Source organism: Misgurnus anguillicaudatus, chromosome 7 (assembly GCF_027580225.2).
Source record: "Misgurnus anguillicaudatus chromosome 7, ASM2758022v2, whole genome shotgun sequence".
NCBI classification, from domain to species: domain Eukaryota; kingdom Metazoa; phylum Chordata; class Actinopteri; order Cypriniformes; family Cobitidae; genus Misgurnus; species Misgurnus anguillicaudatus.
In genome coordinates this window covers 18,448,354-18,465,908 of record NC_073343.2, presented here as the reverse complement: position 1 = coordinate 18,465,908, position 17,555 = coordinate 18,448,354, and the positions used below count along the sequence as shown (strand labels likewise).

General features: G+C 35.4%; 1 protein-coding gene across 9 annotated transcripts in view; it reads right to left on the bottom strand.

Moving 5' to 3' along the window:
* The window catches only part of LOC129417322 (SPARC-related modular calcium-binding protein 1), an 89,946-nt gene that overhangs the window by 15,417 nt on the left and 56,974 nt on the right, over positions 1-17,555 (bottom strand). For 6 of the 9 annotated variants that reach the window (XM_055171904.2, XM_055171906.2, XM_055171908.2 and 3 more), the window contains 5 exons: positions 14,804-14,996; positions 11,469-11,551; positions 7,288-7,393; positions 6,914-7,158; positions 4,156-4,186 (listed from right to left, as the gene is read on the bottom strand). In XM_055171904.2, coding sequence (XP_055027879.2) covers positions 4,156-4,186; positions 6,914-7,158; positions 7,288-7,393; positions 11,469-11,551; positions 14,804-14,996 — 658 coding nt within the window. Of the gene's footprint in view, positions 1-4,135; positions 4,187-6,913; positions 7,159-7,287; positions 7,394-11,468; positions 11,552-14,803; positions 14,997-17,555 lie in introns of all 9 variants that reach the window. The other 3 variants (XM_055171905.2, XM_055171907.2, XM_055171911.2) reach the window with 2 other exon arrangements.

Here is a 17,555-nt window from a genome sequence, read left to right as displayed (position 1 = left end):
CTTCCTCTGTTACAAATAACTTGTAGTATTAAGTAGTGACTCATACTTCATAGCTGTGATATGAAGCGTCGATTATAGTCAATTTGAGAAATAGGACTAGCCCTTCTTTATGTCCCAACCCGAGTTTCATACAGTCATATAGTGCATACCATCAGAAAGGAAAACTGCACTCATAAAACAATTTAATAAGGTCTACTATGATGCATGGGGTCTCAATGTGTGTGTCTGCTATAGCCAGTGTCTCTGAATCTATAATATAGGTAACTTTACTCTGCAGTGATGCACTTTTTAAAAAAGTGCACATTTTATTTATTTGTTTTCACATAACTATAGACATTTTAAAGTAACTGTACTGTTATTACACAACATATTATCACCATACTAAGTACAATGTACTGAAAACTACAGTAGGAATGTTTTTGAGATACTCTATGACTCCTAAAGGCTGAATGTTATGCTTTCTTACTGTTAGCAGATTAACAGCAAATGCTGACATAATAAAAACCCATGGAAGGGGTATTTTATAGATCCTGGCATCGTAAAGCAAAATGAATTTGAACTCCATTTAAAACTTACCCATAGCTAAATCATTTTTGTTTGAAACATGATTCAAAACAAACATTATATGGTATTTCATCTTGTGTTGTAACTAATAAAAAGGGAATGTACTTACAGCACATTAATAGATGGACTGCATTAGTTTCTGCATATAAGGAAATATGGCTCCTGTATGACGTTACAAAATCACTTTATTTATGCATGCATATAAAACCATTTGTCATACGTCCATTATCATACACGGCTAATGCCAAATCAAGAAAATTTCCTCTGGCTCTCAACGTGCCTTATTTTGTGGTCCCAAATCGTGACTACATTACACTCATCAATTTTTATTCCAGCACACTTAAGCGACAAGATATAAAACTGTCTTTTAGGAGAAGCATGGTGCAATTCATTGGCCCCGTTTGTATACAGGAGGGGGTGTCGAAAAGCAAACTCGTTGGCTCTGGGTAGGAGAAGCCCCCTCAGCTATCCAAATGAACCAGCTGTTTGTCTTGGCAATGCTAGTCATGGCCCACTGGGCCACTGACGTTCTTGCCCGCTCCCGGCCACTGTTTTTAGGTTGAAGTGGGCAGCGCCAGGGTAAACACATGAGCTCAGCCTTCGCTGAGCCCTCAGCGGGTCTCTGCTAGGCTACCAGAGCCCAGAAGCCAGGGTAAACAGCAGCTATGCGTCTAATAACAAGGGAATCCCACTGGTCCGAGAGCTAACTGGCGGGAAACAAAGGACAGTACAAGTGGGCAAGCAAGCCTGTCATCAAACGCTAAACACCTAACTACGAGCAAAACAGTATGGCTGGGAAAAACAGACTAAAGTCGAAGGGTGAGTGCAGAGAAGCAAGGGAATGACTTGTCATCATACTATGAGACAGAGTGTCTTTGCTTTCTGCTCTGTTTCTCTGTCCCTCAGACGCTAAAAAAACATAAGTGAGACATAAGTCTCGGTCTCAGTGCTATTACGGTTGCCATCATTTCAAATAAACAGTCTTCGTTATAAATAAGCACATTTTTTTCGGTGGCGCTAAAGAAAATATCACTGAAGGCTACCACTAATCAAATGTGAGGTAAATTGTGCCACGGAGTCTTATTCAGAGCAGTTATAAAGCTGCGCATGACTTCTGAACGTCTACAGACAGGAGCTCAATGAATTAAACCTTGAGCTGTAATTTAGCAAAGAGAAACAGGTGGGTCTGGATACAACAAATTGCATCATTTAGATAAATAAGTTCTACTTTAGAGAACCACAAACCAGAGGAGGCCGATACACAGAAACACATCAGGATTAATATCGAAACCACACCTTTTTACCAGAAATAAACAATGATGGCATGACAACACTGTATTTTTGTGATATATACTGTATTTGCAAAAAAAGCATAAATGACTCCTGATGATTATTCGAGAATCCCTTACTTGATTTATGAGGTTGGAACCATTTTACAGACCAACTGATGCACTTGTCATTGCTTATCTATGAAGCAGGACAAATGATGTGTGCAAGGAGTAGTGAATTACTCCTAATCTGGTAGTTCAGTCCAACATAAGCTATTAGACGGGATGTGTTCTTGTAATAAGTAACATAAGTAGCAAAGCCTTTCAGTCTGTGATGTAGTGGCAGAATTATTTGAGCGTATGGTGATGCATTGATATTTTAAAACATCGGGTGATTGCAGGCCACCATGCCGAACAGCCAGGGCCGGGTTTCCCAAAAGCATTGTAAGGCTACGTAGATCGTAAAAACAATCGTACGAATCATCTTAAGGGGGTCGCGCAGCGCCGTGTCATTCTCGAACACATTGTTTTCTATGAGTATGCCCAGCTTTGACTCAGGAAGTTGCTCAAATCCCTGTCGTGCCACACAGCGCCACTCACATAGTTTACATTAAATTAAATAACATCATATTTGTCCATTAAATAACATCATATTTGTCCCAAATCATTGATGATTAACATTGGCTGCTAACGTATATTTTGCATTTTGAAGTAGACGCTATCTGACGAAGCTCGCACTTTTTAATGTGCACTTCCGATTTACGATACCTCCGAGTTGTCCTAGACACCACACGGCGCAACGCTGAGCTGCGCGGCCTGTGTGTGATCCCCTTTAGAATTACGAGCCGTTTCCCAAAAGCTTTGTAACTTAAGCAGCACTTCAAAATCATTGTAGATCTACGAGTGCTCTGAAGTAATCGTTAATTCATAAGTGCATCGTAAGACAACAGAGTTACAGGGTCACCTGCAGAACAACCAGCAAATTGCACTCCTGCAATTACGATAATGTAATGTTTTAAATGTATATTTATTTATTTATTGGGTTCTTCTTTGTTTATTTGTTTAAATTACTTTAATAGAAATTTAAATGAGAAATCAAATTTAAATGACTAAACATAAATTAATAAAGAAGTAAAACGTATTTGGTACAATCTTGGTAAAAGTTAGCAAACTGATCAACGGTCCCTACCAATTGCTGCTATAAGTCATCTACAGTAAAAAAAAATTGAAGGGAAATGGCATCTGATTAAAGAAACCAAATAAATATTTACGTTACAGGGTAAAAATCCCTAATAATAAATAAACATAGATACTAAAAACAAATAATAATAATAATCTAAACTATAATATAAAATGCAGAAGGCATTTTGCAGTGGGACGAGACCTAACTTAATTTGGAAAATAATATTTATAATAATAAAATAATTTAACATTTTATATAGCGCTTTACATATGAATGGGGTAATCTCCTCAACCACCACCAATTTCATTATGCACAAATTATTAAAACATTTAAAAAGTCATTGAACAAAAATGAAAAATATTATAAAAAATATTAGTGAACATCGGCTGAAGATCATTAGCCTAAACATGCTTCTGCTACAAATTCGAGTCATTCTATTAGTGAAATTTCAGCACTTGACAAACAGATAGTGACTCGTAAGGAGCACTTAAAACCCAACTGCGAGCGATTGTTTACATGCATCTTTGGGAAATGCACGTAAATGAACAACGAATGTTAGTTAAGTAGCTCGTAGAAAGCGCTCTTAAGTCCTAAGTTCAATCGTTAATGGGAAACCCAGCCCAAGACATTTGGGGTTAAAATGGCTCCCAACCAAATGGTAAATTTTTGCCACCTTTTCCCCAATCGCTCCCTGGGCGCTGCAGTGATAGCTGCCCACTGCCATAAAGTGACCATTATGCCACTTTCAGTTTTCACATTCACCTAAGTTTAGTGCAGCAGACATGTTAACCCTGTTTGTGTCTTTACAGCTACAATGTGAGCCTGACTGTCCCTAAAGAATTTCCCTCCAAATTTCCATCATGATGTCACTTCCTGTTTATCTGCTTTCTTTTCCTGCCTGAATAAATGAGAATCTACTAAACCTAGCTCACAAAAAAATACATGCATGCACACAGACTGGGTGCACACTGGGTGGGCATATCTGTGCATCTCTGGTTTGTGCCATCTCTATTGTAAAAGTGTCTACAATACACTGCTTTTACTCAATTGTTAATATATTATAACAACTCTGCAGATGCTGAGGCAAATGTTAGTGCAAAAGCAATTAGTCAGGCCTTACTGAACAAACTGGTCCCTTGCCTTGCACCCTGACTGCTGCTTGTAGTACTACCTGTAATAAGAAGCACATACAAGAAAGAGAAATGCATTAGCAATGAAACACACTATGATGGAGACATCTGAGTAACGTTCCGTTCCTATCAATGCTTCAACCACTGATGTTTTCCAGCAGTAGGAAACTACTGACCCTTGCAAAGATGTCACTGGTCCAATTTTTGACTCATGTTATACAGTTACTTCTTAGAAGACAAAACAGGACAATAAAGTATATTTCCAGTTGTTTCCCCCAGCTTTATTAACCCTCATGGCCTGTCTGGCGTTTCAAAGATTCTTTAAAAGCCTACAGACTGCATGGATTCACCTGAAGAAACAGTTTTCTTATTTGCGCTCACCTATTTTCTTTTTTGGTTTCATCGGACGCACGTGCCCTGACGCGATACACATCTGGATCCGAACTTTACTTCCGGTTTAGTTTTTTTAATGGTCTGGCTAGTTGCTAAACTGATCTCTTGAACGAACAAATACCTCGTCGTAAACAGAGGTGGGTAGTAACGAATTACATTTACTTCGTTACATGTACTTGAGTACATTTTTTGGGTAACTAGTACTTTTAGAGTAAATTTAAGGATAGGTACTTTTTACTCTTACTCAAGTACATTTCTAGTGAAAAAACTGTACTTTTACTTCGCTACATTCGACGGCTTTACTGCGCTACTGTCAAATGGTATTAATTAATGAATATATTTAAAAAAAAAAGTTTATAGGGCGTGTTCGAAAGTTTCGCGAGACAGGCTGCGTCATGCTTTAGCGCGCGCGACCACACGGTCACACCCTTTAGCGCACGCGACCGAAGCAGATGAGGGCGCGTGTGCGTTGTGCGAGATATCGGAGGCAGATCATGCATGGCGGCTTCAAGTTCGGTCTATGTTTTCACTCCAAGAGGTCAAAAAGAATAGTTTCATAATGCGATGCATGCTTTGTTCACTAAACGAGCTGACATCTCAGCGTACAGGAATTCAAGATCCAACCTGAAGTGGTAAGTCACATTAATGTCTATTTGAACACTATTAATGGTCATTTCACACACTGTCCAAGTTTTTTTGCCATATACACTCTTGTGCAAGCGATGACCAAACAAGTGTAAGTTAAACCATACAAACAGCACGTTCACATTTGCACATTTCCATATCATTTCCCTACAACTAAACAAACTGAACAGCATAATGTAAGGACGTCTTGCATTTATACACAAATCCGGACACCTCACTAATGTGTAGAAAATACATTCAAATAAAAACGGGATTGTATTTTATTTAAATCCTTCCTAAAGAATGAATGAATAAAAATAAAATAATTAAGTTTGTTTGTAAAGAAACATGTATTATATATTATAATAAATGTAGAGTTGATTTGCACAAACAATTCCATATGAAATTCTAAAATGATCATTTTTATTAAGCTCCTGTTTATGTTCAGTAATTGCACTTTAATGGCAATGAAAATAACCTATTCATATAAAAACATGATAACAAACAGACACACACGTTCTTTTTTGTTTACTGTTTGCATGTTTAAAGGCAGATGCTGACAAGTTTGTGTTGTGAACATGAAAATAAATACAGAGTTAACCGTCAGAAAAACATCTGTGTGTGTGAGATTTTTTTTCAAATGACACGTTATGTGATGTTAATGTACCCATTGGAGGATTGAGATAGGCTGCTTTACTTTTAAGCAGAACAATGAGACTTTTAAGGAGAGGTTTGTGAAAACCCTCTAAGTAGTCTGAAATTCAGTGCTTTTGCGCTTACTTCTCTATCAGATCGGAAGTAACGAGTAACTAATTACTTGAGTAGTTTTTTCATCTAATACTTTTTTACTCTTACTCAAGTAAATAATTAGATTGATACTTTTACTTTTACTTGCGTACATTTTTGTATAAGTACTTGTACTTTTACTTGAGTACAGATTTTGGGTACTTTACCCACCTCTGGTCGTAAATAACAAATGTTTTGGTTTCCTAGGCAATCTATGTGTTGGTTTTTTTGTTATATAAATAAACTGCGTTTAAAGAACTTTATTGTTTTTATTCTTAGCGGAGTTTACCGGAAGTTACGTGCGGACCACGACAGCCGCTTGTTTATGTTGTTACTGCTGCAACCGTCTATACGAATTTTGAATTTAGGAATTTCTGTTAAAATGTATTGTTGACTTCTAGGTGTACACTGGCTCATTCAGAAAGAATCTGTATAGCGGATTTGTTGTTTTTTTATAAATATAATAATACTAAAGACATAAGCATCTTAAGACAAAACAATGTCAAATATGTTATTATGTTAAAATTAAACAGGACAAGGTGTTTTTAAATTAAAGCAGCTCAAACACTGTCCAGGAAACCGCCCCAAAAAGATAAAAATGAACTTAAAAGAATTGGAAAATAAATACTTTTAGTTGTTCATTGATTTCTTTTTATGTTTGAAAATACCTATTTGCAGTTTTCTTGCGATTGAAATACTAATGCTTGATATTATCCACCATCCTACCATATCAAACCGGTAGGAAGTTGATTGGAACACGGTGTATATTGTGTATTCACTAAATCAGGAAGCAGCAGAGGAAATTAAGTAACTTCCCTAATAATGTTATACTGAGCTAAATTTTACAACTAACAAAATGTGGTTCCACCAAAGCAAAACAACCTCGCCAAAACTTACTCCCAGTATCAAATCCGGTCTCTCATGTCTGTTACTATATCATAAGAACATTGACCAAAACAGCGCACCTTCTTTATTGACTCCAAGGCAGCCTTTGAATTCTTGAAGGGAGATAGTCTTGTCCTTGTTGAGGTCGCAGTAGTCTATGAACTTGCGGGCACACCGTTTAGGTTTGGCTTTCTTCTTTACGTAGCGTTTGAAGGGCTTCATCTCTTTCTTGTTGATGTCATGACTCTGATTGTTATCCAGCTGGGCAAAGTACCAATGAACCACCCGTTCCTCCAGTGTGTGGCTTGGGTCAGGCTCAACAAACCTGCAGGGGAAACATAAATGTTTAGGGACACTGACATTTGCCATATATATGTTTAATTTTACCAGTATGTATGTCCCCTAGTAATAAAACCCACAACCTTTATCAGATGAGCTACAGAAACACTCTTACCTCCCAGCACCAGAGGGGGCCGGTGAGTTGATAGCTTGCACCATGTCAGTAGTAAGGGCATCTAACAAACTAGTTACAAATTCCACTTTCTTTCCCTCTGGGCATCCTGGCAGATTTAATTAAAGAAATATCAGCTTAATCATTAAAAAAAATGTTGATTTAAAAACTGCACACAACTTTTTCAGAGCAGCTTGTTTTATTAAAGGGTTAATTAAGAATCACATTTACTGCCTGACATAAAAACACTTCTGTTCTTTGCTTGCTTTGTGTATATGATTTATTCCCAGTATGAATAACAGTTGTTTTTCCTTAAAACAGCTGTAAAATCATTTTAAAATGCTTCTCAACTTGTTTGGTCTGTATAGCCTACAACAATATGTCATGCAAACACATTTTAAAATAATTGGCATTATTAATCATTAATAAAACATGACAAACAATATTAAACTAAATAGATATTTGTTTTTAATCTACCAGCCCTCAGTAAATTTGCCAGTGTTTTATATTTTTAACATCTGTATTTATACCTACACTTCTGATGCTACTTTGCTTCTGTGTAAATGAAAAGAGGTGTCAATATTAGATTTGTTGTTTTTATCATTTATGCATTTAAAATTACATCAATTTCATAACATCATCATTCATAACATAATCAGACTCTTCTAAATGTACATGGGGGGCTCCAAAAAAAGTCTTGGAACCACTGTGATAACAGAAAGAGAAAGTAGGACCAGAACAACCATTAACACAGCAAATAGATGTACAGTGCTGTGCAAAAATTATGACATCCATATTTATTTTTTGCTCTCTTTGTTAAGATCAAAATAAAAACAAATACACAAGATGTAAAAAAAATCACTATTTTCAGAACAAAATGTCTTTAAAATGGCTCAAAAGCAGTTTTTATCATTTAGTATAGTTTTTAGTGTGACTTCCCTTGGCACTCAGCACATCTTGAACTCTTTTTGGAGACCTAAAGTTATTAGATTAGAATTAGAACAAAATAATTTAATTTAGACTTAAGTGAGCCTGCATGTTCTTGCTATTGCTCAAGATAAGGCCACACTTACTACAAAACTAAAGCTTTTTTCTGGGGTTTTTAATACAGCATACACTTTTTCTGTATTTTCTGGGTGTATTCTTATAAAGAGACTGAGAAATAATACTATAACGTCACTATACCATTCCACGCACAATAAATCTCGAAGTTGCATGGTAGCATAATACTTTGCACGGTACTTTAGTTATTTTAGCTTTCCAAGAATCTAAACATTAACAGAGAGTGGCTAAAGTTTACCCTCCCGCCCATCCAATGGATACTGACGGCACATCACAACCAGGCTGAGCTATTACAAATGCTTTCCATGCAAAGTATGATGAAGGCTTTGCACAGAAATGATGGGACAGATGAAAACTATATTCGGCCTCCAGACAGTCTGTACTTTATGTGTATATTGTAATGTTCCATCCAGCTGATGTAATAAGTATGTCTCAGGGTGCAACATGCTATTTGGGCTTATTTTCACTGTTGTCTGCATGAGTTTGGATTGATTTCAATGTCACCACCTTTAAATGACTAAATTCAATACAAAGTATTTGGGAATGTATTTTGCAAGTGAGTTTTCATCTACTTGTGAATCGGTATAATGTGTAAATAGGAGGCTGTGGTGGTAGAGCTGTTTCAAGATAAGTTTCTGGCTTAAACATATAGGGCTATATTCTAGTTAAAATAAAATAAAAATTATACTTATTTCTGATGCAAAGGTGCTAGTCAACCATCACAGTGGGTATTTACAGTACATGGATGAAAAAGACAGCGAAGCATTCACTTCAGAGGGTTAGCAAGTAAATTATTATAAATCACTTAAAGTGCACATTGCTAAAAAACAATGTTACTTTGTGTATTTAGTATAATGCAATGTGTTTTATGGTTCAAAACCAAATTATTTTCCACATAACGTACATTTTTGTAGCTCCTGCCTTCCTCATACGCTTAATCCTTAATCTGAAAAGCACTGTGTCCCTGATTGGCCAGCTAATCTGTATGTTGTGATTGGCCTGAATACCTCTCACACCAGCTGGAAATGTGACGCCCCTTAACTATGTTTGAAAGATTTACTCACAATGCAATGCTGACAGGAGTTAACTTACAGGTGGGAGGAATTATGATAATGGCCATCATGTCCATCTCAACAGGCCCAGGAAGTAAACTGTTGCCTACAATCCGTGTGTTTGTTGTAGTCCAAGAAAAGAGATTTAGGTTGGAAATGATAACTCGCGTCATCTTGGGGTTTGTACCTTTTGCATATCGTAAACATGTACCAATACACAATTAAACACCAAAGGAAATGTAAAATTGTGAATCAAACCATAGTTGCTATTTAAAGGTGCAGTGTGTACATTTTTGTGGCATCTAGAGGTGAGGTTGCGCATTGCAACCAACGGCTTAGTTCACTGCTCACCCCTTGCTTTCAAAACGCATAAAGAAGCTACGTTAGCCGCCACTAAACAAACATCGTCGGAGCAGCTTAGTAAAAAAGTTTGTCCGTTAAGGGCTTCTGTAGAAACATGGCACACAAAACTGCGACTTCCATGTAAGGGGACCCTCGGTGTATGTAAATAAAAACATCTCATTCTAAGGTAATAAAAACATAATGGTTCATAAAGAAACGTCTTTATACACCCCTGACCATATAGTTTTGTATATTATTTTCCATTTCTGTCAAGAGATAGTTTTAACAATTACACACTGCACCTTTAACATTTCCAAGCAGAAAACTTCACTAACATTTTAAGTGGGCCATAAGAATTGTCAGAATCTAAAAGTTCATCATCAAGGTTGTTGTTCATATAAAAGTCAAAAAAATTGCACACGCTAATTTTAATAATTTGCAAAGTAAGGAAAATCTGCGCTGGAAGTCAGCTTTGCTTTTAGGTGTAAAATGTATAGTAGCTAAAAGAGGTGACAAGGGTGCATTTGCAGACCACCGTAGCCCTGTTAACGATTACGACACATTGAGAAACACCTTGGGTAGCACTTTTTGAACTGTCCCAGATGCGTGGCCAGAACTGTCCCAGATACCCTGAGTTTTAAGGTAGTTTGCTGGTACCAACCTAATAATGTAGTATAGGTATGTAGTGGAATTTTACAGTATGCAGGCTACACAGTTGCATCCTCATGCATCTGCCCAAAAGTTTCTTTTATACCCATTTCCATGCTTTAAGGATGAAGCCAAAGTCATTTGTTTTGGTGTCAGGTAGTATTCAAATAAGAGTACATAAAAATTATTTTCAATGAACTCCCCCCAGGCATTGACAGCACCTCTCTGCTCCCCACTGCTGTCCTCCCCAGTGGTCAACTCCATCGTAAACCACGGCACACATCTGTTGCACAGTCAGGAGTCATGTTTTACTTTGTAAACTTACCAGATGGGGGAAATAAAATAGCAGTTACAATGTAGTTTATAATGCGAAGGAAAGAGGCACAATCAGAAACCAGCAAAAGGGGCCGTAAACTTTGCGAAAGCCAAGATTTCAAAGGAAAACCATATTTAAATTATAACATGTGGTACTCTGTGTCCTTGCGCTTGTTCTTGTTTTCATTTGTCAAACAATGTCAGCTAGCACAAAACAAGAAACAAAAATTGTATGCTGTTGTATTTGTAAGTATAATTGAGAAATAACACAATGTATGGTGCAGATATTTCGTGTATATTAGTAAAATGAATCAATATTAATAATACTTCTCTTATATTTTTTATTTATGTATTATAATATAAAGATCTATGACACTCTACTTTTCTAAGTTGGCTCTGAAATAAGAAAAACTATTTTTGGTAGTGATGCTTGTAAGGCATTTTTTAAAGAAAGTTTAATAATTGGCAGTAAACAAGAAATAAGCAGACAGTTTTTTCCAAACTGATCTACATTGCATCCATAGTATGGATTTTATCAGTATATTTGTTTCCTAGAAATCCAACCCATAACGTTAAGCGCCACTAACTCAATGATCTACCAACTCAGCAGCTTGGAATCTTAGCTGTTGCTTTGCTGTGTAATTAAGCATGCAGGACTGACACCTGAAATCTGTTTTAGAAATTGTATTTCAACCCAAGTATACATAACATAGTGATGGAGCCTAAAAAAGAGTTAGTTGGTACAAGGGTAGCCGTTTTACTCACCTGGCAGATCTCTGTCTCTGAAGGGATCTTCCATCTCTGAGACTCGAGAACGAGCTGCACTGTCACATTCTGGTTTCTTATACCTGAAGTAGAAAATACACAGTGACTAAAATATACAGTCAAACAGATTTAATATGACAACTACATTATAAGTACATTGTACCTTTTCTGTCACTGAGGTGGTACCCTTAAAGGTGCCATAGAATAAAAAACTGTATTTACCTAGGCATAGATGAATAATAAGAGCTCTGTACATGGTAATGACATATTGTGAACCTCAAACGCATTTGTTTCCTCATTTTTATGTAAACATCTTGGACGCAAAAGTCTGCTGGAAAACCGGCCAAGCTCAACATAACACCGACTGTGATGTCACAGTCAAGATGTAAGCCCCCAACATTACATTGCACATTAAATAAATTACAAAGTTGTTAAAATGTTTACTGATGTAAGCTACTGACATCTGCCTCACAGCTGAGCTCAAGATTATTATTCATGACCCTTCCAAATAATGCAAAACTAGACCATTTCATTCAAAGGACAAATCCTAGGGTTGTAAATGGACATGTAAAATGTTTCTAGATAATTTTTGCACTTAAAGGTGCTTTGTGTAAATTTTAGCAGCATCTAGTGGTAAGGTTGCGAATTGCAACCAATGGCTCAGTCTACTGCTCGCCCCTCGATTTTGAAACGCATAGAGAAGCTACGGTAGCTGCCACCGGAAAAACATGTCATCGTTGGAGACAACTCAGTAAAAAAAGTTTGACTTCTGCGGAAACATGGCGGCACAAAATGGCGACTTCCGTGTAAGAGGACCCTTGATGTATGTAGATAAAAATGTCTCATTCTAAGGAAATAAAAACATAACGGTTCATTAAAAAAAGGTCTTTATACAACCTGATAATATAGTTCTGTATATTATTTTGCATTTCTGTCAAAAGATCCTTCTAAAACTTACACACTGCACCTTTAATAAAGTTACATTCTATGTAAATATCCAAGAACAATTTAATATACTATTTCAATGCATTTTTTGGCACCTTTGAAAGTTCCTTTTGTACATTTTTGGGTACAATATTATACCCTAAAGACCTATTGTGTACCTTTAAGGATATATTCTGCACCAGTTAAATGTACAAAACCCCAAAAATGTACAACATTGTATTATGTTGTGTATACCTGTAAAACAAACCTTAGGGTACCATCCCAGTGACAGTAAAGGTAGAGCTTTATTTTGACAGTAGCAAAACACCCTATAGCAATTGCCTGCAGTAACACTGTAAAAATTTATATAAAGTTTGGTAACAATATTACACAAGATAAAAAATACTTTTAAAGAACACCTATTTCATTGCTAAAAACAACTTAATTTGGGTTTTTGGTATAATGCAATGTGTCCATGTTGTTTATGGTTAAAAAATACATTTTTTTCCACATACCATACATTTTTGTAGCTCCAGATTTCACAACGCACAAATTTGAAATTTTTGAAATTTCTGTTTAAAATTACTGTGCAAAAGAGGCTATTATGTCACCTACCCAGTACTGTATAAACACAAGCAAAATTCTTCTGAACAACCACAAAACTCAAAGAAACAGAAACATTATCAAGTCTTTCTTTTTAAGTAAAAAAAACTAAAATACCAATTAAATTTTAGATTTACTCTTAAAATGCAATCCCATAGAGCAGTGGTTCCCAAACTTTACAGTGCATTTTTTCGCGGCCCCCAGAAAGAAAATTTATGACAAAAACAGTTTAAAATGTAATATTTGAATTAAACAAAACATATAAAATTATACCTTGTAGTGCTGTTGGTTAGTTGGCTTATTATTTTTTAGGCTTAATTACACAGAATTCATGATAAATGAATGTATTTTATAAAATGTCATAAAACTGGGGCCCCCCTGGCACTATCTCACGCCCTGGCCCCCAGTTTGAAAACCACTGCCATAGAGTATGCGGGGAAATGAAGAGTTTCGTTGCAAAATGAGATAAACACCGTTTTTTTTAATTGTTCATAAATCGCGTTTTTTGGTTGTGCATTCCAATTAACATCAGTTCAACTGCAGTTGGTTTGTTTTGATTTAAACCTTCATAACTTAAAAAATACAGCTAAGTAGCACCATAAAACAAAATAATAACATGATAACATAATAATAAACATGTTTTGACAAAAATGTAAAAAAATGGATTTATCTCGTTTTGCAACGAAACTCTTCAAATGCACTGCCTGATTATGTCTACTATAATATTTTGTGTAGTTTCAACACAAAATAATTAAGATAACTTAGTTCTTACAAATTTAAGTGAATAAAAAATGATAAAATTGAGTTGAATGTGCTCATTAAGAATTACTCAAAATAAATGATTATAATATTTAAATATTGAAATATTTAATATTTAAATAAATATTACATATTGTAGATTTTATTTCACAACATTTTTATTTTATTTTATTTTAACTTAAATGTTGTTTTAAAAAATAGAACACCCTAGAATAGTTTGGACAGTTGTACACTGACAAACACCACTTGTACTGACTTAAAAATAAAGTCTTGTCTGTGCTTGGCTTTTCTAAACAAATAAAGCTTATGTTCTAAGACCAAATCATCCCAAAAACAAACTAATCCAGCACTTTTGATAGCTGGAATTAATTATCCTACTTGTCTGAAATGGATAAAAAGCAACAGTGAATTAAAAAACCTCGAAAATGGTGTAAATTAGTGGTAAACCTGAGCTGCATCACATTTGGTTTGCCTCACAATACAACAACATAAAATCTAGGCTTTAATGGTCATATACAACACCGGGAAAAGAAAGGGTGGGCTCAGTGCCTGAATCCAAATTACAAGCTTTTTGTATCAAAAACATGGCAGGAACTAGTTGGCTAAACCCTCTCAACATTTCCAAGACAGAATTGGCAAAGGACAGTTACACATACAGAGCACATCTCTTGAAGTGGAAAATAAATCAGTGCTCGTAACAGAGAAAAATGCATCGGGACATGTCACGCTTTCAATTTAAAGTGGTTTCTAAACAAACCCCAGCACCAACGTTGCTCATGGAAAATAAAGACGTTGAGGTTTGGAGAGAAACCTGATTGTCATAACACATTCCAGAACTAAATGAATCAGTCTCAAATGATTGTGTTTCTGATCATTTCCATATTTGTATAATTTAGAGATGTTTAGGACATGCGATTTCATCCATAAACATGTTGTATATATAATCCAGTTACAGCATAAACAATATTGTGGTGACTTAAGGCAATAAAAAGCATTGCTAATAACAGAATTATAAAATAAGTGATAAGGACAAGTTTTTTCATTCTTACCTTGCAGAGGTTCCCGGAATGGGTCGTCCAGTGTCCACCAGTACACACCAACAGTATCCAGTGGACTGGTGGCACTGGACAGGTTTGTAGAGGCCTAGCGAGCCACAGTCAGGGATAAAAATGGCCTCCCGTGGGTTCTGCCGAGCCTCATCCAGAGCGCTTTGCCTCTCCTGGTCACAAGAAGGAATCTTCTCTAAAATCACAAGAAACACACTAAATACAAATATCTTATATAACTGGTACACTTTGTTATCTCTGTAATTGAGTTACATTAATTATTTGTAACAAATCTGTTATTTGAGTTGTAGTATAAAGTGAGTATTGCTCCAGGCAGATTAACTTTTGTTATGCTTTACCAACATGAGTCCTGTATTTTTCATGTGGTCTATAAACGCTACTGGAAGTTATCCTTACATTTTTAAGTATAATATGCTTTGCATACTATTTCTATTACTGTTTTGATTAGTGATGAGTTGCTATAACTGAAATAAGCTTCAACATGTTTAATACATTTATTTTTACATTTTATTATACCCTTATTTCACCATCTAGGTTAAAGGGATACTGTAGTTCACACAAAAAAGAGAATTATTTCATCACTTACTCTCGTGTTATTAGAAACCTGTATAAATTTCTTTGTTCTTATGAACAATATAGAGGATGTTTTGAGGAATGTTTGTAACCAAACCATTCATGAGCCACATTAACTTCCATATAGTATTCTTTTTCCTACTATGGAAGTGAATGGGGCTCATGATTGGTTTGGTGAAAATTATAATTTTTGTGTGAACTTCCCCTTTAGCCGGTTTATTCCAGCTGTAACCCACTTCTAGCCAAAATAAACTTGAATTTGGTTACAGAATAACTTATGAGATGTATGATATTCCATCATGTAAGCAAAGTCAACAATGATTACAGGGTGTTTGGTTTCATTTATTTATTTATTTTATTTCATTTATTTTTGAGCCCAAATTTTGCCTTGCTTTAGCCTAGACGTCTGGACTGTGTTTGGATGACTATTAAATGTTTTTTGTTTTGTTTTTTCTTTAAACACAAAATTGCTTGCTGGGAAGTTAAAGCAACTCATCACTAGTCAAGATAAAAAACGCACAGTAAGTTGAAATGACTCGTAAAGCCAACTTGATTATACTTTGATTTTTTTATTAAACCTTGGACATTTTTTAAAATGACTCAGACACAGACAGAACTGAATACTTCTTTAAATTTGTTCAAGATATTCATAATTAGAAATAGTTAAACTAAAGTCAATGAACATTTTATCTAAACTATAGGCAACTAACCAAATTAAATGTAAAAAAAAATAAATTTAATTAACCGTTTGATAAAAGAAAGGATTTTTTAAAATTAATAATATGTTTTGATTTTAGTTTCACTTAACAAGCTCAAAAAATTATTGCTTTCTCAGTTTTCTCGGAAACAGACCTATCATTACATGTCATATTTTAACTGAATACAGCCATTTAGATCACTTTATGATGGATGAATGTGGTTCTTGGAACTTCAACAGTTGAGTATCATACAAATTTTATTGTATAAAATTCTTCATTTTTGACACTTGGCATTATGCTTTACCAGTTACAGTGTTGACTTTGACGTGCTAAGTGTTTTGTAAATCGTCTTCTATAATAACACTTGACTGGAGTCAGCTAGAGCTGAAACTGAAACCTGCCAAAAGATTTCACAAAAAGTGTAAATGTGTATTGAAACTTTAGTAAAAGAACTACAAAAACACCTTTAAAAGGTGTCTGCTGATCCTATGATTTCAGTCTTTTTGTATTTATTAACACAAAGGACATTTGAGAAATGTTCGTTTAAATGTTTTCACGCCTTGTCTCATAAATCTCTACTTATGTTGAAATACATTTAGCACATTGCTCACTTGTAGTATGTCAGGCCAAGTGTAACAGCACCACATGTTGAGGCTAATCCAACTAGCCGGGTGCTGAGTAGCTCCTGATTCATGTCCTTTTAAATCAGATTTTCACTGAACAACCGTTATCAATTGTATAACAATGCATTCATTAAATTCCTAAAATTGTTAAAAAAAGTTTTGTAAAATTAAAGGGGATGTTTCACAAGAATTTTTAAGATGTAAAATAAATCTGCAGTGTCCCAGTACAAATGTGAAGTGTTAGCTCAAAATACCATATAGATAATTTATTATAACGTTGAATTATGCAGTTTTTGGGTGTGTCCTTTTAAATGCAAATGAGCTGATGAAATGCAAACACTGATCGCCATAACGGTGGTTTGTTGACATAAAAACTCAATTGTGCTGTCAATTATTTTCTCTTATGGTTACCAAAACTAAGTTACTGTTTTTTTTTTTTTACATTTTCTAGGTTGATAGATGTACTGGGGACCTAATTATACTCCTTAAACATGGAAAAAGTAAGATTTTCATAATATGTTTCCTTTAAAGCTGTCAAGGAATTGACTTCAACGATATGTAAGCTACACAATTATTTTTTATGTTTAGCATCATAAATGGGCTGGCATAGCTGTGGTATGGCTACAAATGAAATATTTTGCATTTTTCAAGAGCAGCCGATAAGGCCTACATATTCATTCATCCATACCCAACCCACTTGTCTTCTGCTATCCCAGCAGCCATACAGTGACAGCCAGGATACACCCTTGATACAGTAGATGGCCAGTCCATTGCAGGCTACTTCATATCATGTTAAAATTATCAAGTGATAAAAGATTAGGGGCTCTATCATACACCCTG